The following is a 25,762-nucleotide window of genomic DNA, read 5'->3' on the forward strand; positions in this document are numbered from 1 at the left end:
CAATTAAAATAATAGAACCACACCAAAAAGTTTATCAAAATACAAATATGTAAGGTCAATATCATTAGCTTTATAAGTAAAGTCCTTGTCTTAAACCTTTGCAATTTTTTATGAATCTCATATAACAAAAAGATGCTCAGAGAAAAGAGTTGAGGCAGGCCTTTCATCTTTCTATTTCAATTTGAAGTTACACTACCTGTATAACAGAAGTGGAAAATTACAAAAAAACAAAAAAGTTGCGATTCCAATCTTTCTCTGCAGGGATATGATTATCATGTACATGTTAGGCCTCCAGGGAGGGGGGAGGGATAACCTTATCCAAACAACAAATTTTTAATGTTAATCAAGAAATAATGACCATCACAGACCACATACAGTGTAATCACCTGAACACATCTTACTGGATTCAAATTGCCACAGAAGAATGAGGAAAGTGAGAAACCTACCGAGTTAGTACTGCTATCATCTTTCAAAATCTCTGTGAGCATCTTTACCGTAGATGAACATTTTTGGTCACCTGCAGCAAGGCAAAGTACAGCAACACATTGCGCTATGGAAAACAAAGCTTGTTTTGCAATACCGCCAGATTGAGGAGATGGTTTAGCAGTTGAAAGAAGAGATTCCAGCAGAACATCAAAACTCGTGTTTGCAGAGTAAACCAGAGTAGCAAAAAAGTTTTGCAGAGCCTGCAGTTTAAAAGCAGTAGATTTGAAATGAAGCAAACCATTCTCTGATGAGAAGTAAAGTTCCATAAGACTGAGGTAGTACCAAGAGGGCCTGTCCTTGAAGCAATGAACTTTTGACTAAAGCCAGAGCCTGGGGAAGAACTTTATTTCTGACAGTCAAACCTACACTTGGACCAGACCTCCTGTCTGACATCAAGGTACAGCAGAGTTCCAGCGCAAGCGCCGTCATATGCAAGTCTGAATCACTGTAAGTCGGAACCGTTAACGCATATTAATGTTTGATTCTCTAAGAAACCAGGTACATCATTAAGAGCCAGAACTAGTAGACACCATAATCGGAGAAACAAAATGACATTCAATAAAGACATGAAATGATTCTAAAAAGGTCGAGTGTGAAACCTGATCAAAGTTGAAAGTTCCACAATGATAACTTCATAAGCAGCAGAACCAATTTTATCACCATAGGCAACAATTAGTGTATTTAAAGTACCCAGTGTCGCCTGTCTTAATGCTCGATTAGCCTATTTTTTCCAAAAGAAGATCAACCATGATTCAAGTTTTGCTCCAAATTTCAATATACCATGAGCAATTTCCTTGAACTACAATACTTAAAGATTTGTGATGCTTATACCTTCCGCAGGAATGCAGTTAATTCCACAATAACATGCTCTAGAACACAAGAAAGATCTAGGTGCAGTGGAGATGCAGCTATGACTGCAAAAGCCTGAAAATCAATTCAAGGATCAGAGAGAAGTATATGTAGCTGCCTACTATATATCTAATACAAATAAAAATCTCCTAACCTATTATATAAAGAGATATACAATTGAACACTTGAAAAAAAAATCCAGATCTTTGTCAAGAAGAACATAGCAGAAAAAGAACTAACAACTTTTACAAGAGGATAACTATGAATAATGCTTGCTATCAAAGAGGGGAACAAAGAGAGAAAGAGAAAGAGGTTTGTCGTATTTGAATAACAAAGATTCACATCCATCTATTGAATTTTCATTCAATCTCTTCTCTGTACCATTTAGGTTTACTAGAAAAATTGAGTATACAGTACTAAAAGTATTCATTTACACCTACAAACATGTACACATATGGACTGGAACTAACATTCTACAAACATGAGAACTCTAGTAACATTTTTTTCTAATTTATCGTCAGCAATGATGCATTCTAGTCGACTTTAACTTAAAGATCAAATTCACTTCACATGTATAGCTTTTGATAGATAAATGGAAGGCCATTAGAAAGTAATGCTAATCTCAAAATGTCAAAAAATTCAATGGGATGAACATGTGGGAATATTGTGACCCCTCATTTATACGATAGTTAATACCAACAACTAAATTTTACTCCAGTATTCTATTAAGAGCTTCAAACGGTAAAGTTAATTCAAGTAGCAGCAAGTTGAGCTTGAGTGATGTCTAATTTACTGAGTCAGTGGTGACTATTCAAGTATCAGGCTGCAAAGCGAACTCAGATCCATGTAAACATGTAAGCCCCCTCGAGTGGAATCAGATGCTACAAGAATATACAAGTTCCAAGTGGAACGTGATTGAGTATTTGGTATTAGCACTGGGCTAGGCAGTTAGATAGCATGAAACCGGATGGAACTTGGTATGTAGATAAAAAGAGCCACGGTTGTTATAATATAGACTCTCCACGTCGACCGACAGTCATAAAGCATGGAGGATAAATGAAGGCCCACTTGTGGTAAAACCGTTATCAACACACCAGTCATACCCTATGCTGTTAATTTCGGCACCATAGCGGATTGCGGACCAAGGTAGAATTGCGGTGGTTAAATTGCGGTAAAATTGTGTTTCCGATATTAGCAGCGCAATTGACCAATATTTAGGTGAAATTGCGGACAGATATTCCGATATTTTAGCTTGGGCCTCTTTAGAACTATGTTGTTGTTACTTTTTTTGGGCTTTTATTTTGAGTTTTTGACTTGGGCTTCTAATTAGATTTGGGCCCTTGTCAACATACGGTTTATAAACTTACATTAAAAGGTTACGTTTTCAATTTATTTCCAATATTGTATCCTTCCGTACTGAGTCCGATGCCTACAACAGTCAACCAAGAAAAGTTTGACCTTCTTCTGTTCTCCACTGAGTCGACAACAGCTTCTGCTCCACTCCACCTTCTTCTTCTTCATCGACCCTCAACAGCTTCTGCTCCAGTCCACCTTCTTCATCGTCGATCCTCAAGTCCTCAACAGCTTCTGCTCCAGCATACATATGTATAATACTAAGAGATATTATATGAACTGCTATTTTTGGACCACAATGCCACCGCACTAACCGCTATTTCAAATATCGGTCCTGACCACAATTTTGTATTTTCACCGCTATAACAGCATAGGTCATACCTTATACAAAATGCCAAGATCAATAATAAAATATTGATGGTGGGAATCTTGATACTCCAGCTTTACTATCATATCCATTACATAATAGCAATGATATTTCTCAAGAACTATTCTTTCCTTACAATAGTGACAGACCTCTTAGCTTGTTGCAGGCAAATAGAACAGCAACCAATAATGGGCAACAGCGAATAAAATGTGATATAATACAAGATGCAACACTGAAACTAAAGACCTCGGCTAGAATTAAAACATCAGCATTATAACAAGAAAACCTTAATAAAGGCATCTAAACAAACCTTTACAGCAGTAAGTCGGGTTATCTCATTTCCCATTCGGTCCACCAGAACAGGAAGGCATGCAGGTAAATCTGCTGTGAGGTGATCGCCAAATGTAGAAACAAGAAGCCCCATACAAGAAATAGCACATTCCTTAACCTCCTGGAAAAGGAGACAGTTAGGCAAAGCACACCATCCCATCGGAAGTTCACAAAAGAAGTACTAACCTGGTCTTGATCTTGGTTTGTCAAACGTGACATGATGGCATTATATATTGGATGGACATAAGGTTTGAAATCAAAATCAGAAACCTGAAGAAATCCAAAATAAACTCGGGTTATAAAAATTAAGAAATAGAAGTGTAAAGAATAGAAAAGGGTTAAAACCTTGATGTTTGGGCGCACAACTCGAACAAGTTCCCCACATACTCTCAGTGCCTCAGCAGTAACTTTGTAATAACGTTCACCGACAGCAGATAATACCGGAGCAGAAATAGCCTAAAAAAAGAAAATCTAAATCAATCTACATGTGTATTACATGAGATGAAAACCGCCATAAACATGGAAATTTACAGACCTTATTTTGTTAAGAGCAATAACCTAAACAAGAAAGTGTGGTCATCCAACGTTTTCCTTGGTTAAGGCTTATTCAACAAGAGATGCTCTTCAAGGCTTTATTTGGACAAACTAACCTGAATACTTGTTCAAAGTCATAAGGCCACTAAATAATAAACTGAATCACATTCCTTCCTCAAATTCACAAACTACCCACAGTATGTCGGTATTTGAACAAACAAAGATATTTAGGTATTCAGTAAAGTTATCAAACAAGTTTGCAATTAAACACCCAGAGTCAATTGGCAAAATTAGCATTGAGCACTGTGCTTAATAATACACAGGCCTTTCCATGCATCTCCGAAATCTCTTAAGCATTAAGCTGTAATCACTGATACTGGTTGGATCACCTAATGATCAACACATGCACGCTAGCTCGCCTCGTGAACGAAGAATTTCATCTTTTGAAAGTAAATCCATCAGCATAATTTAAAAAATCACAAAAGAATTCCTCTGGCTGGGAGGTAACATCAATTAATTTTCTACTCTTCAGTCGTAACCAGTACCAATGAAAGACACAAGAACAGGACTTTAAGAGGGGGGGTCACAAAAGCATTCAATTTATCCCCATTTCTCATTGGCTGATCCCAGATGCTTTCTTACAAAACAATTTCAGCCCCTACACTTGAATATCAATGGCTTACGCACTCTTATCAACCCCAACATTGAGTAACCAAAATATAATGTGTGTTTTAAAGTAATTTAGGGGTAAATTTTGTAACTGTAGTACCATGAACCCAACTAGAGAAACATAGCAACAAAACAGTAACATTAGAATCTAGAAATCCTGGAGTAGAAACCAATAAATAGTGGTTCCCTTCCTATTGGCACACAGAAAGGAGGACAGTTTAGGAGTTGTGCCTTTCAGAATTGGCATCACTTTCACATGCATTGAATGCAAAGCATTATTGCTCTCTAGGTAATGAGATGAGAAAATTAATAACATTGTGATAAAGTGCCTTTTTAAGAGATAATGGAACATAATTATCCCTCCCATAATAACGATCTCTAAAACTAGTCATTGTCAAGTTGGCAATTGCACTAAGATGCCTGAACTAGTTGACCACATGGTCCGAAACTGTCCATCACTATATACATGTCTTTACATATCATTTAGCAATTCCCTACATCTGAAATGTGTTGTTTGTGTAATTTCACCTGCATTGCCTTTATCATCATATTATGTCAAGTAAGATCTATGAATAGAACTTAATAGTCATATTCAATGAAGAATCAATCAACATTGTCATCTTAATGCACAAAGGGTAAAAGTTGAAATAAATTTTTTTAAGGTCAATGGGATCTCTTTCAAACTGCACACCAAGTCAACAGTAAGACAATATGAAACATAGAAAACATTAAAGACATAAAAAAACATGTGATTTCACTTCCAGTACTCCATAATAGTCTACATGGAGCAAAAACTTATGCGAATACTCATCAATATAACCTATAATTACGATATCACTAATCTTCAAAATTTCCATACAAAAAACAAATACAATCCTAACAACTAATCTTATAAACAAAAATTCACATTGAATTCGTAGCTTCAGGTCCGTTGAATATATATCCAGAAAACCAAAATTATTTCTGCAGCACTACCTTAATGTATGGGTGGAAAACAGCTGGTGAATGAGAAGCTAAAACTAATCTCGTAAAGATAAGAGCCTCGATCTTCAGATTTGAGGTTGAGGATTTTTCCTGGAGAAAGGATACACTGAATTATAAAATAGAGATGAATTATCAAACCGATATGCAGAAAGATTACAGTTTTCTGGAGACATAAAATTGCAAGATTTCCCTTACACAAAGTGCTTTCTCTATTCCAGGAATGAGTGATCCAATGTGGTCGGCAAGGCAGTCAGGCAAAACAACAACAAGTTCTTTTAGAACCGAGAAGGCACCAATCTGAAGATGAAGCATTATATGAAGAAAATAAAGACTAAATGTTTACAACATGAACTTTCAGAAACAATGGAAGCATACTAGTTATTGAAAAAACACTGCACTTTCAATAAAAAATACCTTTGTCTTGATAGACTTTTCACGCAGCTGTCTATTAATAGATTTAACAACCTTGGGTACTTCTTGCTTCAATGACCATCTGGGGCTACAAGATATGGAAGTAACTTGGATCACAAACTAAAATTAGCTCTAAAAACATATCAGCTGAAAGGTCAACTCTTCCTGAAGCCGGATGGTTCCACACATGCATATGATATTCAACTTAAAATAACCTCTAGTCCAGAAAAATATTCACAATAACCTTCAGGTTTTATCACGACATCAAATCTATAAAAAAAACATCATGCTTGAGTCATGCATGAAATACACTTTACTATTATTAACTACCAAAAATACACTTTCTGAAGTTCAGGATTTTACAGAATATAAAAAAAAGAGCATTAGAACAAGAAAAAAAGAAGAAAATTTTGTTCCTTCTGGATCCCTATTACATACATCATAAAACTCACTTAGGGTCTCCAACATATTTGTAATGCTCGTCTTAAGCTCAATGATCAACTACATGGAGTTCTCAACAACATATCACATATAAAGCCTGGAATGTTTGTCTACTTTATTCAGAAAGGTTAGTAATTTCTGGGACCGCCTGGTGAGAGATGCCCTTCTTCCCCAAGTGGCAGCTCACAAAACATTAAAGAAGGTTCCCAAAAAAACAATCAGTTTGCTTTGGCAGGAATCATATGAATCTATAAGAGTATAAGACAGGGGTATAGATAAGAAGCAGAGTGTTGCGCCTATACAGACTTACCTTAATTTATCAATGTCAATCTGCCCCTTTGTGACATTTCCTGTTTGACGCAGCAACTCAATGAAAGTGTTAAAAACATCCATCTGCAGCATTGCAAAATACACTATCAATGATACAGTCACTTCATGTTAAACAATGCAAATAAGTTTATCCTGTACCTTGACATTTTCTTCCCTCTCTTTAAACCTGTCAATCAACTTTGGACAAGCCTGCATGACATGCACCCGAAACATAAATCATTTGTATATGCATAGTGTCATTATAACTTCCTTTTAAACCCTTATGTCAACACCTATAGCTTCATGGCTATTGTCCTTCAACACTTGTCAAAATTGTCAGCATAAAAGTGGCCAACAAGCGAATGCCCTTTCCCACATGAGTGAGAACAATAACTGTATGTTTTATCTGAGCACAAAGGACCAATAAAATCTAAGCCTTAGAGATGAACTTTTAAGTCATTTACACCAACTAAATCCTCTCCATCCTCAGTCCCATTTCACGGGTATTCTTTCCCTTCCATACATCACAACAATTCAACCTTGTCCATCTACACTGCTACAAACACTGAACTCTCTTGCACTCTCACAATAGAATCTGTGTGGGAATGGTGTTCAAACTGATGGAAGAATTTATAAAGGGCGTCAAAATGTGTGTTGTGCCCGAACAGATATCCAACTTATAAGTAAATCTCAAAAGGAATCATAATACCTTTTCGTTGGTCACATGGTGATGAGAGGTATATGTATCATCGGGATGGAGTAAAGAACTAGTGGATCGAAGATGATTATGGTGTTCTCATGCAGTTAATGTTTTTTAAGGATAGACGACAGTGAAAATGGTGGCTGAAAACAGAAAAAGGAGATCATTTACGTATTTTAAGTACAACTTTTGTTGAAGTGCAGTTAGGATTCTTCACTAAATAGGTGAACTAGGTTGAGTGCAAGGTGAGTTTGGTTATATTAACCTGCATCTGATTATGCTTGTTGGTAGTGAAGCTTGAAGGTAGGTAGTAGCCTGTAATTTCATTGGGTTGAGAGAAATAACATGTAATTTCGAAAAATAACATTGTGTACCCAAATTGATGAGGATCATAACATTAAATGAAGAAGAAATTACGTAAGAATATATATTACGATATTGTTGATATTTTTGGATAACCATTAGGATAATTTTAGTATTTTTATCATTATTATTTGTATTTATTATCTTATGGATAAATAGTGTTAGGACAAAGATTCACTTTTATTATGCACGGAGATGTAATCCTCATGATTGATGGTTAGATAGTTGATAAAAACAAGCTGAGAGTTTTTTCCTTGATTGTGTGAAATAACCATCCTTAAGTGGGATGCCTTTGGTTATCTCGATTCTTGAGTGTGATGCTCAAAAGACCCTATATTTCTACAGTGTGAAACGGTAGAAATAAAAACCTAACTAGCCAAATAAGTGAGCATGTATCAGCAGTCATTATATAACTAAACCCTAATCTGACATCATCAACTCCTATATCGAAAACTTAATCTGCAACCATAATCAAGTCAAACCCTAAGTCGCAGCCATGACCAGAAAACAGCCGCTGTTAATTAGCAAAGGTCTGGCGGCCAATTTGTAATTTTTCTGGAGCTCAGAAACTGACATGCAAGTTTGGAAATTTCAGGGGTTGTTCTGTAATTTCTAAAAGTTCAAGGACCATTATGTAATTCCAAAATTTTCAGAGTACGTTCTAGAACTCTTGAAAGTACAGAATTTTCAGAGTATGTTCAGAACTCTTGAAAGTTCAGGGTCTTTTTTGCAATATCCGAAAGTTTCGAAGATTTTCTATATGCCAATTTAGACGAAGGTTGATATTTTCGTACCTAAGCTTCTTCACCAGGGCTATCAAGGTCTTGCAAACTTGCCATTGACAACGAGTGTGAACTCGATATAGGGTCTCATTTTCTTGTTAAAAGCTCAAATATCATGCGTCAGCCAGTTGCATGTCCTTCCACGATCCCTTGCTAAATAACACATGGACCATGGTTACACATCAACTTGTAGTTCCAATCACAACCGGTGATGACATCAATAATGTTTGTTGTGAGGTCTTACTAGGAATGTCATGGATGTATCGTCTTGATTGCAAGCATAACAAAAGAAAACTCTTGAAGCTTTAACTGTGAAAAATAGAGAATGATTGTGTTTCCCACAAAACCAAAGAGGCATGTTGCTAACTATCACTCAAGGACCAAGTTGAGAAACACAAAAGCTAGATCCTAGTATCCTACAACCTGCAAATTAAAATTGCTGGTCAATGTTGAGGTACCAAGAGCAAGAAGCTGTTATTGGGTACATGATAGAAAAGCCAATTATAGAAGATGATGTGATCATATCCATTATTGAAGTTGCCAAGCATGAGAATATCGTAGGAGGCTCAACTGAAGCAAATGAAGAAATCATAATTGAAGCTTCACTCAACTCAAGCATAAGAACAGTGTTGCCAATTTTGTTTCCAAGGACGTTAAGCATATTGCTTTTGTTATCCAACAATTACTTATACCACATGTTGACACAAGATTAGTCTATTGTCTCTGCTCCATCCACGAAGCTTCAAGATACAGCATCAAGCATACATGACAGCAAGAAGACTGTTGCAGAGCTTGTTTCTAATTCTTCTACACTTTAGCATCCAAAGCTGTTTTTTTCTTGATTGAGATTAAATATTAGGATCATAAAATTGTATCAAGAAGGTAATGCTCAAGAGCTGGTTTTGGTATGAAACCCTAGAAAACCAGTTCCTCGCATCCCTGAATGTTTTTCCTAATCCAAAATTTGTCTTGCATCACAAATAGCCTACACAAACATAATCCAACCAACAAACAACAAACGACAAACAATTTGATGAAGATTCAAATTGATTTGAGAATGAAATATGAAATTAGGGAAGGAATTGCTTGATTGAATCGAACTAATGAAAGGAATGACAAAGAACAACCAGGGAATCTCCCTCTCTCAAAGCAAAATTGCCAAGAGCCATTACAATGGAAAGAAATTTCTTGACAGACCACAAACACTTTCTCTCCTCCCTTTGTATTTCTCTCTCTCTCTCTCTCTCTCTCTCTCTCTCTCCCCTCTAACCGCTTTTATTTAGCCACTTTCCTGATTTGCCCCTTTTATTCTTCTGGAATAAACTTTTAGCACTTTTGGTTTAAGCATATTTTGGACAAGCAATTTTGAATTCGTATCATTACTCCCGCCATCCAAAAAGGTCTTGTCCTCAAGACTTGCCTCTGGAAATTGGCTCTGAATTGTTAAAGCATCTTCCCAAGTGGCCTCTTCACTCAGACTCCCTTCCCATTGAACCAACCATTGTTGCACCTGCTCATTATGATTATTAACCATTGACTGGAAATACTATAAATAAGTCTCCAAACAACGATTAATAACTTTTGTTCGGCCATCCAACTCAGGATGAGAAGCCGAACTCATATGTAGTTGAGTTCCTTGAGAACGAAATATCTCTTGCCAAAAATGACTAAGGAATAAAGGATCTCTGCCACTAACAATAGATTTTGGAATTCCATGGTGGCGAATCACCTCACGGACAAAAATTTCAGCCACCGATTTAGCTGTATATGAATGTTTAAGCAAAATGAAGTGACTATACTTAGAAAGTCTGTCCACCACCACTAATATGACGTCAAACCCTTTCGATTTTGGTAAGCCCAGGATGAATTCCATAGAAAAATGTTCCCAAATGGCATCAGGAATATCTAATGGTTGTAAGAGACCCCCGGGAGCAACCGAACTAGCTTTGCAATGTTGGCACATGTCACAAGCTTTAACCAACTGTTTGACCGTAGCAATCATACCCGACCAATATAAATTAACTGCCAATCGCGACGATAAGTCCGATAGTACCTCGAATGACCTCTCGAAGCGGACTGATGAAACTCCTTCAGCAATACCGGAATAAATTTTGAGTTTTTCGGAATATCGATTCTTATAATAAAGAACACCGTGACGAACAACATAACTGGGGTGAAGAGCTTGATCATACAAACATTCCTTAGTAAACTTTTGGATTTCCGCATCAAAATGAATTTCCTCTAAGAGTTGGGCCCCCTGAAGCCAAATTGGTTCCGAAATGGCTGTTGTGAATTCTCCATCTTCGGCCCGACAAGATAAAGCATCAGCTGCCCGATTCTCGCGTCTGGGTTTATAGCAAATGTCAAAGTTGTACCCCAATAATTTCGCCGCCCAATTTTGTTTATCCGGTGTAGTAATACGTTGTAACAAGAATTTAGGCTCTTTTTTTTTATTAACCTGGATATCCAACCCGCTATGCGAGCCAACTAATCCCAGGGCGACCACCTGCTTTGCAGATAGCCCGGAGTCACCGCATTTGAACCTCCGTGGCCACAAGGGGATTTTTATTCTTCCTTGGATTTGAACCTAGGACCTCCTGGTACTTTTGACCTTTGGAGCCAAGCTCAAACCAATCAGGCACCACCTTTATGGTTAAAATTTAGGCTTTTCTGGTCGGTGTAAACGATAAATCTAGTGCCCAACAAATAAGAACGCCAATATTGTACCGAGAGCACCAACGCCATGATTTCTCTCTCATATGCCGATTTTGCCAAGTTTCGCTCACCAAGAGCTTTACTAAAATACGCAATTGGACGGTTTTGTTGCATCAAAACAGCCCCAATGCCACAACCGGATGCATCACATTCGACCACAAAAAGAATTTGAAAATCCGGTAATGTTAAGAGAGGAGCGGTAACCATGGCTTCTTTCAAAACTTCAAAAGCATGTTGAGCTTCAGAATTCCAATGAAAAGCATCTTTTTTCGTCAAGTCCGTAAGTGGTTTGGCGATACTCCCATAATTCCTGATGAACTTTCGATAATATCCGGAACCTTTAATCTGTTTCGGAACTAGCCACGCCAAAACAGCCTCGTTTTTCTTGGGATCCATGGCTACCCCATTACCGTTAATAATATGGCCCAAGTAACCAACAGAAACTTGGCCAAATTAACACTTTTTGCGGTTAACAACAAAATGGATTTTCAAAAGGACATCCAAAGCACTCTCCAAATCCTTCACATGTTTAGTCCAAGGAATATAAATCAATATATCATCAAAGAAAACCACCACATTTTTGCATAGAGAAGAGCAAAACACATCATTCATCACCGCCTGAAAGGTCGCCGGAGCATTAGTAAGGCCAAAAGGCATTACCAAATACCCATAATGTCCGTCATGCGTTTGAAACGCAGTTTTCTCAATGCTATCCGGTTGCATTCTAATTTGATTATAGCCGGACTTAAATCCAATTTAGAGAAAAAACGAGCACCGTGTAACTCATCAATGAGTTCCTCTGCCATTGGAATCGAAAATTTATCCGGTATTGTGACCTTATTAAGGGCTCTATAATCCATGCACATACGTCATATCTGATCTTTCTTTCTTACCAATATCACGGGACTAGAGAAAGCACTTTTACTTGGTCGAATCATACCAAGAGAAAGGAGTTCCCGAACTTGCTTTTCAATCTCTGTTTTTTGAATGTGACGATAACGATACGGGCGAACGCAAATTGGTTCATGTGAAGCAATCAATGAAATAGCATGATCATGAGGACAAGAAGGTGGCAACCACGATGGGTCACAAAAAACATCTGAAAATCAGTCAAACAGAAATTGTAAATTCTTGGTCTTGGCGCGTGGTGAGAACCAACTCCTTATTTGTTTCAACGGGCAACAAGGAAGAACAAAAGAGAAGAGGGTTATCAGCTATGGATAACCAACTGAGAAAAGATGCTTGAGAGCTTTGAGATTTGTCCAACCCGCGAAGATGAACAGAAACTCCGTGAAATACAAACAGCATAGAAGATTTGTCCCAATTGTGAACGACATCACCAAGTGTTTTGAGCCACTCCATGCCTAATACCATATCCAAATGTCCTATATCAAATACCAAAGCATCCACCAAAAATTTGTAGCCACCAGCTAACACCCTTAAATTAACACAGTGTTGACTAATAAAGACTTTATGACCATCTCCAAGCAGAATATTTAATGCCACTGAAAAAAGTCGAAGATATGCCCAAAGAGGTAACCAATTTTCGTGAAATAAAATTATGAGTAGCCCCGCTATCTACCAAAATTACCACAGGAATATCCAATATAGCCCCTTCAACGTCTTCCCCCCCCCCCCCCGAAGACGAATCTGATGTGGCTCCAAGGAACTCCAAAGCCATACAAAGACCTGTAGGAGTGGTTTCTTCATCAAGAACATCCTGCTCAACGGTTGTATCCATATAACAATTTTTGCCCATATCTTCCCCAGAATCATCATCTCCAACAAGATCCGAAGCTTTCCTTCGGGACACTTATGCGCAAGTCCAAATTGTTGACCACAACGTAAGCACAGCCCTTTTTTCCAACGTTCCTCCCATTCAGTGCGTGTGAGAAAACGGATTCTACGGTCGAGATTAAGAAGTGGCGCAAATTCTTGGGAAGTTGCCCCTGTAGTACGTGTGAAAGGCAAGGAGCGACTGGAATCTCCCCGAAACAGGGGAGACTTATCACCGGGTTTAGGTATTATGGGCCCCTTCTGATCCATTTGGCCCAACAAAAGAGGCCGCCGATCATTCTGAAAAACACCCCCAGGCCCACCTCCGTGCTGATAGCGAAATCTAGACTAGGAGAGGTTAACCGAAGAAGGACGAAGCATTGCTTCTATGTCTTTGGCCAAGTACGTGGCGTCTAAGAGAGATGAAGGTCGATGGAGACGAACCAAACATTTGACGTCATCCCTTAATCCAGCAGTAAGATATCCTAAAGCTTGCGAATAAGGTAATTTAGGGACTAGGGATAACAAATATTCAAAGTCATCGATCTAATCATAGATGGAATTCGATTGTTTAATTGTAGCAAGCTGTTCAAATGGATTTTGTATTTCCAGACCATTAAAACGCTGGAGCAATTCGCATTGCAACTGTTCCCACGTAAGAGAATCGTAAATTTGTTTAACAATGGTGAACCAATCTTGTGCTACACCCATCATACTCAATTGTGCTACGAATACGAAAGGTAGGCGTACCATTAATGTTGAAATACAGGCTTGCCTTCTGGATCCACCCTTAAGGGTTGAATCCATAAAACTCAGGGAGTTTGATCTTCTTCATAGCCCAGGGCAAGGATTCAAATGAACATGCATTTGAAGGCGGCAGTAGTTCACTACTACCAGACGGGTTGAAATTCGCAGCAGACGGAGTGACCAGAATTGGAGACGCACCAATAATACCCGATTGTGCACCGAGGTCAGAACTAGGAGATTTGCCCTGTTGTTTCATCCAGGCTAAAACCACCTTACGAAACTCAGCAGACTCCTCACAATCGGTATTCAGAGCCTTCACTGCAGCTTTAATTCCACCACATCAGCTTGTAATCGCTAGATTTGCTCTTCATGTTGCTCCAATCGGTTTTGTTGAGAACGTGTTTCCATTGTCGGTTGAACCAGCAGAACAGCAGCAGGTCAAGGTTGGTCGGACCAATGATGAAGATTCAAATTGATTTGAGAATGAAATACGAAATTTGGGAAAGAATTGCGTGATTGAATCAAACTAGTGAAAGAAATGTCTCTGTCTCTCAGAGCAAAATTGCTAAGAGACATTACAATGGAAAGAAATTTCTCGACAGACCACAAACGCCTTCTCTCCTTTTTTTTATTTCTCTCTCTCTCCTCTAACCGCTTTTATTTAGCCACTTTCCTGATTTGCCCCTTTTATTCTTCTAGAATAAACTTTTAGCACTTTTGGTTTAGGCATATTTTGGACAAGCAATTATGAATTCGTATCACAATTCTGCGTGGTGTCAAAAACAACCTTAACATAATACTTCTTCTGATTCATCTAAACAACAAATCAAAAAACCAGATCAAGGATGATCACAACAATTTGTTAATCAACTCTATGCTTCCAAAACTACCACTCCCTAACCACCAAATTTCGAACATGCTCGGCAATTATGACTTCCAATATTATTCGTCATACTGTTAAGAGATCCCCAAACACTGAATTTTTCTCCTCGCATAAGGTGAAACATTCATATCAAACCTCGTCAATATCACTCATAGCATTAGGGTGTATGGGTAACAGGAAACCACATTCAAATGCCAGAAGTTCAGATGTATAATATGCATAAAAAAGGATATGAAGAGTTGATATGGAAATCATCCTTTTTCTAAGTAACAAAAAACATTACGAAATAGTTGTTTTTGTCATTGGTTGTTAGCGGCTAAGCACTACAAATGCTATATACCTTTGCAATAATGCTTTCAACTAATAAACTTCTGTGAAGTACTAAATACTCTTTCCATAAGTACAAGCAGTATTACCTCATCATATAGATTTGACAGCATCTCGGGACGAGAAACAATTAGTGCTGCCAGGCACTTTGCAGCAGCTCTTCGAACTTTCCAGCTGACATCCTCATCATCTGTATATTCATTGGCACTATCACTGCAGGCCAACCAACCAAGCACAACACATTAGATTAAAATGAAAGCCTACATCGTACCATTCTGAAAGTAAAGACTACTAGAAAACATACTCATCGTCATCCTCATCATGGATTTCATCATCAGTGTCCTCTTCCATGTTATCAGTGAAATTGGGATCATAACTAAGATATTCCAAAGTAAGTTGTAGAATCTCATTACAGTAAGAGAAAATGTCCCTGGGGCATCTAAGTAGAAAACTTTCCAGAGCCTGAAGCACAAAGTTTCCATTAGGAACATAAAGCAGTCAATCACATTTGAAGTTTACAAATAAAATTAGCCAAATTTCTCTAAGTCCAACAAATGATAGCACAACAACGAAAAAGGAAAAAAAACAACAAAAGAGCATTGCCAAAGCTGATACCTGTAAGCTATATTCACGAAGCTCCTCATCATTCTCTGATGCATTCATGCAATATTGAATTAGAATTGGAACCGTATCTCCAAGATGTGGACCAAACCGATAACCCACGGCACGGCTGCATAGGAAAATTTCATGATTGGTCAATATTGTTACGCAAATAATAGCAATAAATGAAGTAAGGAGTGTCCTTCGAGCAAAACAGTAGCATCAGAAACATAAAATATTGCAACTTCAGGGATAGTTTGATTAATACTGGCAGAGAGGTATTATAGTCAAAAGAAACATAAAAGAATATGTTAAAGTTTCAGTTTGAAACTCACCACCTTCGGTAATTATTGGTGCTAAAACTTTCATGAAACCATTTGAATAAGTAATTATCCTTTTAGACAGAGTATCAAATGCTCAGCTTATTCTCTCTCTCTAAATGCACATTTTGCTTTTACTAGAAAGGTCACTAAAATTAAGGAAGAAGACATTGAGAAAGAAGTGAACGCCAATCAAAAGAGTACACATTCAATGAACATTGCACAAAAAGTCATCCACTGCTAACGAAAAAGGATCTTCATGTTACTTCATCATACAATGTCAGCAAGGCTCTTGATTTTACTTCAACATGTAGACATTTTGTCAGAGATACTTGAGACTAGTTACTGCCACCGGTCTAAGCTAAGCATTTGTATAGTAAACCCATCATTCAAATGGAGTACAAAAAGAAACGCATGAATAAAGGATGTAGATATAAGGGTTAGCAGATTCCTCCTCAAGCACCAATTATCCTAGGACGGTCTATGCATGGCATTTCACGCTTTCAGAGAGCATAAGTATTGATAAAATTACAGACATCATATAGCAAATAACTGATAATAGAACAATGCGAGACAAAAAGAAGCAATCAATTTTTAACCATAAAAAGGGAAGGCATATACACAGACAAACCTCAAAGCCCCAATCATCTGAATGTTTGTACGAGTCATTTCAGGTTTAGTTCCCTTGTTTTGTAAAAGCCGAACAACTGCAATTGTAGCCTTTGCTAACAAGTCATCTGACAGGCTTGAAGCCAGAGAAGCTGTAATGCAAGGAGATTTAGTTAATATCTGTAAATTGTCATGTTCCTATAGCCAAACACTTATACAGCAAAAAGTAAATGATCATTCTAAGTACAAGCTAACTTTACTTACCAATACAAGATACAGTCTTCTTTCTAACACTGGCTTGATTGGAACTTAATTGAGGCAATAGCGCACCTAACAGCACTTCATGATCTGATGTCATCAGATTTCCAAATTTATGCAGGATGTCACTTAAGATATCAAGGCATTCACACTTTATGTCTGTCTTCATTGCCTGGGAAACCAAGAGCATATGTATATCATGAAACGAGCTCGAACATTACAACCCCATGTTGCGTAATACATTTGTACTACGTATCGTGTAGAAGAAAGGGAAGGAGGATTATCCCACCCATAATAGTACAAAATGCATTGCAAGCTTACCTTTCTCACATGCGAGTTATTAATTGTTAACAAGACACTTGAAGCAAAAGGTGGACATGACAAGGAAAACATATCAATGTCAAGGCAAAAGTAAAAAACACTTAAAAGTTAACATAACATCAAGACTACTGAATCATGACTATAGCAATACACAAAAATCTTTTGGAGCAACATATGGAGCTATGCAGAAAATCAAAATTGATGTACTCAAAAATTAGCATTCGTTATAATAATTTCTCAAACTGCCAGCTCAATTGCTTGTGTGATATGATATTATATTATAAGCACACCTATATAAAGCCTAACTCAATATGCCCTTCGCAGACAAAGAGTTTTTCATCTACCTACTGAGTTGTAGGATAGAAATGAGTTCCTAAACAATGGTAACCTGACAAAATATCAAACTGAACTCAGCTTATTGGTACATACAATGTAGTCTCCTCAATATAGAGTGCCAATTCAGTCATGTACCTATGATCTTTTCCAAACACAGACGTGCCAATGATAATAAATTAGAAAAGATGTTTGAAGGCAGATAATGAACATATACATCTTACTAACTAGATTACCCAACTACTGCATGTCAGATTTTAAGTATTAGTTGGAAATGTAAAAATTAAGGTAACTCACAGGATTTGTTATTCCTCCTATCAACTTTGGAGAAACTGAAATGAGAACAGATTGTGCAACTGACGAGGTAGGGACTTCAGAAAAAATTGTCTTCAGGGCTATGCTTGCAATGTCACGATGCTGATCTTTCCCATTCAGCAATTTATCACATAGCTTATCAGTCATTTCCAGTACCTGTGCCTCGTGTATTTTCTTCACCAGAGGAGCAAGACTAGAAAAGAAATTATAACATCAATAAGACCAGGAGAAAAGCACTAAATTAAACATCATTGTGTAGCTAAAGAAAGCACTTACAAACAGTGTATGGATCAGTGTGCACAAATAAAATAGGGTGTACTAAGAAGCACAATATGAAACTACACCCGAAACTACAGATAGCTTTTGAGCAAGTTCCTTCATTCGTATACTGAGTTTTCTAAAATCCAGCAAGTTTATCTAGGGAGACAATTACTAGTAGAACTTTGAATGACAAATATGCTGAATGAAGTGACTTCATTAGAAGAACATCAAAAGACATATATGCTTTGAAATGGCTTCTAACAAGGATAGTCCTCTTTGGATGTATATTACTGTAACTTTACATTTCAAAACTGTATGACATCTATTTGCCGGCGTTTCCAAAAGAAAAGATATATTAGAAGCATGAAACTTGTTTTTTTAGTAATGGGGATTTTTTAAGATAGCCAAGCACTTCAAGCAGCAATATGCGGAAACTGAAAGTACATTGAACATGCAACAAACCACAGTTACTCATTAAAAGTAGACCAGCATTACTCCAGAATCCTAGCTAATTGGGACCCAATCAAATAAAGCACATCAGTTCACCAAGACAAAAATACAAGATAGAACAAATTAAATTTTAAAATCCCTATGCATCATTAGTATCAATACTTATCTATTCAAATCAGATTTTGCACATATAATGACATGTTCAATTCAACAATGTCTACTCAATGAAAAACATTCATCAGATTAGAACCTTAGCCAAACTATGGAATGATAAAAAAATAACTGGAGGAAGAGCGGAAGAAGAGTGAATCTGATAAAGAAGAACATAAGAAAGAACCTTATTCATTCTAGCGTTAGTATAACCAGAAAAAAAACACCGCTTTACCCAGGTTATTTGGGGTATAACCAAAAACATATCCAGAAGAATATTACAAAATGGTCAATTTAGTGATGAGCAAAAGACACAGTTGTCTCAGTGATGAGCAAAAGGCACAATTGGCAGATCATGCAAGGTATTCCTACAAAGAGTTGTCCAGTGAGACATTAACAAGATAATTAAGCATGCATGCAGAATTTATGTGAGAGTAGTATAACAGCAACAACCTGGACAAAACAAAGCATCATTCATCGATGCATCAGAACAAAAAGTATTTGTCGATCTTAAATAACTATGGCAGTATGGCTAACACATACAGGCGGACATATTTCCAACTATCGGCATGATCCAACCGATAGAATCATCAACATCGTTGCAAAAAGACTGCATCCATGTATACACACACGAATATGAACATACACACACACACATATGCGTGTGTGCATGCGTGTATGTAAGTATATGTAAGAAGGCATAATCTTCACAAGACAAAGATCTAAGAATTATTGGTCAAGCAAGCAAGTGCACTACGTCAAACAAAAACAAAAAAACATTGTTTTAACCATCTAGGGTTTCATAATAACTACCGAAAAGTAGCAAGGAAACATGACAAACCATTTAACAGCCAATCCAGACACATCGCCAGCTGCATCATCAAGCTGCTGTAGAACAATATTGGACAATCTCAACTCAAGGTCATTGTCAAGTTTAAAGCCCTCTTTGTTTAATTCATTTAACAGATCAGAAGTTGCCATATATCTGTAATCTTTATCCTTCCCTGTCATCTGACATATAAACATGAACCATCAATATGTGCAAAATACGATCTTTGAAAGCATAACATAAAGAAAAACTTGTATCCAAAGGGCTATTGACACCAAAAAAAACAAATAGATGAACACTTCTTACCTTCTCCAGGATACCAGGTATGGATGAATTTGCCATCTTTACACAAGTCTTTCACGATCTTAGATCAAAACAAATATTACTGCATAATGCCACAATGGAAATGTTCAGTTCACGACGAAACTACACCAGTTGAATAAAAAGAAAAGACATGATGGAAAGCCTTCTATAAGAACACCAAAACAGCATCAGATGCATAAATGTATGCAAACACTTCCTTGCATCAAACAACACCACAAGAGAATGCATCTTGGTCTAGTCAATATGTGAAACGCAACCTAAGTGCACCAATGGCTCCTTGGAGTGGCAAAGCTTGGGGAGGGAGTACTTGTATGCAGTAATTTACTTGCATGCTCCAAAAAGGTCGCTTGTGTGACATGAGTGGGTGACTCTTAGGTCAAAAGGGATACCCTTACAAGGTGCTCCATCCAAGGTTTGTTCATATCTAGTAGATCAGAAAATCAAATGTAATACTACTTAAACACCGTCAACAAAATTTATGGGAGTAGCTGGATGTATGTCCGATTCACATGGTCAGCTGTAAGCCTTCGTCGTTCATCATGGCTTGGTATAGCCCATGTAATAAAATAAAAGTGGAGCTTTGATGCTACTCAAGTTGACAAATATTCTGCCTAAGAAAAACACAGGACTTGGCAAAAGTACAATGTTCTCATGGCAAATATTCCAATTCTAGCAATAACACATGCTTTGGAAAATAATCACTCCCTCCTTTAAAAGCGATGCATTATTCTCAGGGATGAAGGTGCAGATCCATATATCAACACATGCTGAGCAGAAATGTTGATAAGGGATGAGAAAATGAAAACTAAAGAACAAAAAACACCGACCTTGGATGCTACTCCTTCTTAGGGCTCCAAAACTCAAATAAACTTGAACTTTTTCCACCTAAGAAACCAGAAATACACTTATATGGATAACATCACTCACCCTTTAGAATTTTACATATATTTCAGTTCCGTATACGTTACCCTCTCAGTCCCAATAAAAAATGCAACATTTCTATAGGAAAAAAATTGTGTTTTACCTATTTGTCTATGTAGTGATCACTACCAAACTAGTTGTGATTCCCCAGCAACAGGATTAATCTTTAGTTTGTATATAACATTTTAATGCAAGAGTAAATTGCAAAGTTGATTAAGATCAATTAAATTTTTACTTTGCATGGAAAACATGGAAAAATGGAAACTTTTATCGGAAGAGGGGGGTATTATATGATGCCTTTCAAGATATATACAATATAATAATAATATTCAATGTCCCCTTCGAAAGAAGATGACAATGGGGATCAATAACAAGCAGTTTTTTTGCAATACAGTGCCATGGTATAAGACAGATCTCATGATGACTACTTAAAACATAAACCACCAGAATCCTTCTTAGCATGAACTCTATTTTGCAGTACAAAATCAACCAGTGCTCAAATTGGCTTCTTAAAAACGTGATAGTCATTTTCATCGCACTACAGTATTTCATCTCATTGCAGCAAGAACCACCACCCTCATTTGATGTACCCTTCTAGTTTATGCTTCTCTAGTTTCAGGTTGATTGCTTTGTGTGCCGGGTAAATGCAAAAAAGTTCACATGAACTCTTAATGGAGCTTTAACATGCCCTAACACCATCTAGATACATACTACTCTGGCGTCTTGGCGAGATATATAACATCCGTACGCCGTGAAATGGAATTCACGTTCAATCAGACAAAAAGCAAGTGGCTCAAGTTTCGATTTCAATTCCACAAACTTTTAGCAATTAATGGATTAAAATTAGTGTTAAACTCACTTACTCGAAAACTTCAAAATGAACGAAGAGGGGAAGAAAGTCAGCAGTCACAGGTCGGAAAAGGCAGCGAGGCGCCAAGCGGTGGCGGAGGCCGGAGTGGCTGCGTTACGGCGTCAGTCAGGCAGTCCGGAGCTGACAGCGGCAGAGGGCAGCAGGAGCGGGCGAGAGGCAGGCAGGCAGGCAGCAGTAGGTTATGTGGAGTGTTGGATTTCGATCGGAGCTACTTTTTCCCAATTATAGCAGATCTTGCAAGTATTACTTCCTACAAAAGAAAAAGTATGAATTTGCCAAAATATTTTTTGATGATAATGAATAAAATAAGAACATAAATATTAATTAAATAATTAAAAATATTTATAAAATGAAAAGTGTTAGAGAAAATATTTTGCTAAGGATGGGGGATTATATTTAGGTGGAAAATACTAAAATTTATGGGTTTTTAAATTAGTATTTCAATTTATAAATTTTTTGATTAGATAATGGTTTTTATTGTAAATCTATTTAAGTAATTATTTACTTCAACCTTAAATATGAATACACCTCTTTTGCATGGAATAATAGTAATTTTTGGTTGTCTTTTTTAAGGTCAATCAATGTATTTTATAAGGTAGAGATTGTGTTGTCACAAGTCAAAACTAGAATTATGAGGGTGGAACTTGTGTTGTTACAGTTAAATGTTGCTCTTGAGAGTTACAATAAAGTTGTTAGGGTTTGTAAAATGAGGTTGAATACAAATATAATTATCTAACTTTTTAGAATTATTTTATTGATTATGGGAGAATTAATACATGAATTTAAATATTGTTTGTGGAATAAGATAAGATACAAACCTAGTCTAAAATAATTTAGCTTTGATTACAGAGAGCACTAAGAATCTCTAGAAAATCAAGCTTTAGAAAGTACACATGCATTCTTGCGTAGAAACACGAAGAGAGAAGAATAGCAAGGAGGGGATGACTTCTTGGACAATACTGAGAAAGGAGCTTCTCAGCTAGTACAATCTTGTCATTGAGCTTGGCAAACTTTGGGTGCTAATAAATAGTGCACCAATAGAGTAGTCATACATGAAAAGGGATAATAAAACATTGTCATACCGTACCTTTTTTGTCACATAGTGTGTGGCTTTTGACATATGCAAGAGTAGATAAAACTTAAGCTTGTTACACAAGATTCATGTTCAGCTAGAAAATGATGTTGAGACTTGATTCAGCTCTAGTTAAGTACTTCTAAATACTCCACATCTTTAAAAAGGATGACTCGCTAAAACTGCTTCAGATCTTCCTGCATTTATCTTAAGTTATGTCTTTGATATAACATGAAGTTTTTATTTGGCATGTGAGGTTTGTCTTTGGAGTTACTGAGTTAGTTACAAATAATAGAATTAGTAAGAAAGCTATTACTGTCACTGAGATAACATTTCAAATATAGTAATCATAAGTTCAAAGTATAGAGTAAATTTTCAGCGATCACTGAATAGACTCAATGGCTTATTGTTATCAGTTACAACTTATTACAAGAATATTGTTGATTTGATGATAATCTTTTTTATCTTTTGAAGCATTAGTGTTTCTGTCTTTTCAATTCTAGCAATCATCACTGACTCTGTTCAGTGATCCCTGAAAAACACGCATTATAAATCCTACAGCGACAACGATACTTCAAGAAGACAAAACTCACACCAAAGAACCTTCAGTGAATGTCGAAGACTGAAACTGAAGATTAATGACTGGCACGTTCGTGATCTGAAGCGGTATTCAGTGATTACAACACGGTCAACATATGTGTGAAAACTGCACAAGCCTCAGTGAATGTTGAAGAGACCTCCAGTATTATTCCAGTATTCAGTGATCAAATGAAGTTTGCTATGCATGATTGTTTTTGTCTTGTCCTTTCACACACAAAGGACAAACTCATACCCTTTCAAGAGTACAGTACTGCACGGAGCCGACTAGTCGACTCTAGTAGGGGTGGCAAAAAATGACCCAACCCATTAACCCAACCCGAACCCAACCCAGAATTAGCAGGTTGGGTTGAGATTTTTAATCCATTTAAATAAATGGGTCAACCCGTCTAACCCATTTAAATAAATGGGTTGGGTTGGGTTAAATTTTTTGACCCGTTTTCAACCCACTTAAAATATTATATAAATTTATTTTATTCTTAATATTATATCTATTTTATTTTTTATTTTGTTTCTTCTTAAGTAAATTGGCCCAAGTTTTATAATGACTCTTTGATTTCAATCCTTCAATAATCAATTCTTCATACGCTTTATTACTAATCAGTATCATGAATCTCGATGCTTTGCCTTTGATTCTTTAATCTTCATACGCTTCGATTATCAATCTTTTCTCCTTCTTTTGAGTTCTACCTTCTTCAATCAAAGATTTGGGTTGGTTTCAGACTTTCAGTTTCCGATTTGAGGTTGAGGGCTTGAGGCGTTGTTGAACGATAACAGAGTAAGTTCTTTATGATCATGTTTGTGTAGTATTTTGTTGTTAAACTTCATATAGATCATATGAATTTTATGCTTCTCTTTGATTATTTGTTACTTTATGACTCTATCGAACTTTGGTGAGTTCTTTCAAGTTTGAATTTGTTATTTGTATGGTGTGGCTATCTGTTTCTATCACTGTACCTATATCTCGAAGAGAATTGTTATTATTCGTCTTCATTGAGATAATTATACAAGCTACATATAAGTTGTTGTTTTGTACGCATGAATTACACTTGCTGATGGACTAATGGTCTTAGGATTTTAGGTATGAGAGTGAAATTGGGGTTGATGAATGTGGAAGTCGAGTTACTTAGAATTTAAAAAAATTTAACTTATTTTGAACAATATATTTGTTGTGGTTGTGTTTTATTCAAACTTTGAACAATTTGGTTGTATTTATGGTTGTGTCATGTTTTATTCAAAAAAGTTAAATGCTCTAGTTCTTTTTTTATTTAAAATTTTAAAATTAAATGGGTCAACTCACGTTCAATCCATTTATTTAACAGGTTGGGTTAAGAAAATCGTAAACAGGTCAATCCGCTGTCAACCCATTAACCCAACAGGTTTGGTAGAGTTGAAAAATCGTAAATGGGTTGGGTTGGGTTGGGTTGATATTTTCAACCTGTTTAATAATGGGTTGAACCCAAACCCAACCCAACCTGACCCATTGCCATCACTAGACTCTAGTGCCCATCAACTCCACGAAATGATATCTGCTCATGAATAGACAAATGTACTATTCACTGTAGCAAAGGACAAGCTTGACGCGTGTTCCAACCCTTATGATTTGCATTTAATGCAATGGGTATAAATAGCCAAGTGCTCTCTTCATGCAAGAGAGATCACACATCTATTTAAAGAACACATACGCTTATCTTCAAGCAAGTTAGAATCCCTCTCAAGAATTCTAAAGTTCTTACCCAAGAAGCACATCCTCCTGTCTTTATCTTTTCGACAAATCTTTTCTATTTGCTAAGTATATTTGTGTGTAATCTTAGATTGTTTTAGATAGGTTATCTTTACCTATTCTATTTCCGCAAACAATCTACAAAAAAATTTGTATTGATCTTTCTTTATCGATATATATTTTTAAATAAGAAAGTTTTTTGTATTTGTATTCATCCATCCCTTCTACAAACTGTTCGTCTAAAACTCTTTTAGACCCGGCTGGGACCAACAAGTGGTATCAAAGCAGTGTTTTCTTCTCGTCTTGTTTAGTTGTTCATCTACATTTTATTATCTTTTCTTCTCAAGATAATTTATTGTTTTTCAAATGGATTTGCAAAACACAACCACAAACTTTCACGATAATGGCTCCCTTGCCCAACCTCCCCAATTTATAAGAGACAACTTTAGTCTCTGGAAAAACCGGATGTCTCTTTTCTTGGAAGGTGTGGATCCTGAGATCCCACATTATATAGAGAATAGACTTTATGTTCCATATGTTATATCTCCGGTTGTTCCTGAAATAGCTACAATTGCCGCGATTCCTGAACAGTAGATTCCTAAGCTCCCTCATCAGTGGAGTGATGAAGACAAGAAGAAGGTGGCTATAGATACTCGAGCGAGATCTATAATAGCCATGTCTCTTCCTGACGAGGTCTATCACTCTGTGATGAAGCTTAGGACCTCGAAATCCATGTGGGACACTCTTTGTGTTCAATATGAAGGTACTTCCCAAGTACAAGT

The 25,762-nt window shown here is 36.9% G+C and overlaps 1 protein-coding gene across 5 annotated transcripts in view; it reads right to left on the reverse strand.

Annotated features, from left to right (window-relative positions):
- The window catches only part of LOC112506944 (cullin-associated NEDD8-dissociated protein 1), a 29,500-nt gene extending 7,752 nt beyond the window's left edge, over positions 1 to 21,748 (reverse strand). Inside the window, exons 1-22 of one of the 5 annotated variants that reach the window (XM_025111285.1) lie at positions 21,581 to 21,747; positions 20,624 to 20,681; positions 19,779 to 19,857; positions 19,485 to 19,654; positions 17,765 to 17,975; positions 16,820 to 16,985; positions 16,578 to 16,707; positions 15,642 to 15,756; positions 15,331 to 15,488; positions 15,116 to 15,239; positions 6,893 to 6,943; positions 6,735 to 6,817; positions 5,987 to 6,071; positions 5,768 to 5,869; positions 5,564 to 5,662; positions 3,731 to 3,841; positions 3,572 to 3,655; positions 3,366 to 3,506; positions 1,318 to 1,410; positions 1,086 to 1,207; positions 769 to 931; positions 447 to 686 (exon numbers count right to left, since the gene is read on the reverse strand). In XM_025111285.1, coding sequence (XP_024967053.1) covers positions 447 to 686; positions 769 to 931; positions 1,086 to 1,207; positions 1,318 to 1,410; positions 3,366 to 3,506; positions 3,572 to 3,655; positions 3,731 to 3,841; positions 5,564 to 5,662; positions 5,768 to 5,869; positions 5,987 to 6,071; positions 6,735 to 6,817; positions 6,893 to 6,943; positions 15,116 to 15,239; positions 15,331 to 15,488; positions 15,642 to 15,756; positions 16,578 to 16,707; positions 16,820 to 16,985; positions 17,765 to 17,975; positions 19,485 to 19,654; positions 19,779 to 19,814 — 2,484 coding nt within the window. In that variant the 5' untranslated portion in view covers positions 19,815 to 19,857; positions 20,624 to 20,681; positions 21,581 to 21,747. Of the gene's footprint in view, positions 1 to 446; positions 687 to 768; positions 932 to 1,085; positions 1,208 to 1,317; positions 1,411 to 3,365; positions 3,507 to 3,571; positions 3,656 to 3,730; positions 3,842 to 5,563; positions 5,663 to 5,767; positions 5,870 to 5,986; positions 6,072 to 6,734; positions 6,818 to 6,892; positions 6,944 to 15,115; positions 15,240 to 15,330; positions 15,489 to 15,641; positions 15,757 to 16,577; positions 16,708 to 16,819; positions 16,986 to 17,134; positions 17,172 to 17,764; positions 17,976 to 19,484; positions 19,655 to 19,778; positions 19,858 to 20,623; positions 20,682 to 21,580 lie in introns of those variants that run through there. The other 4 variants (XM_025111286.1, XM_025111284.1, XM_025111287.1 and 1 more) reach the window with 4 other exon arrangements.
- Positions 21,749 to 25,762: the final 4,014 nt, after the last annotated feature.

This window comes from Cynara cardunculus (assembly GCF_001531365.2).
Source record: "Cynara cardunculus var. scolymus isolate 2C chromosome LG 2, CcrdV1, whole genome shotgun sequence".
In the NCBI taxonomy this organism is placed as follows: Eukaryota; Viridiplantae; Streptophyta; class Magnoliopsida; order Asterales; family Asteraceae; genus Cynara; species Cynara cardunculus.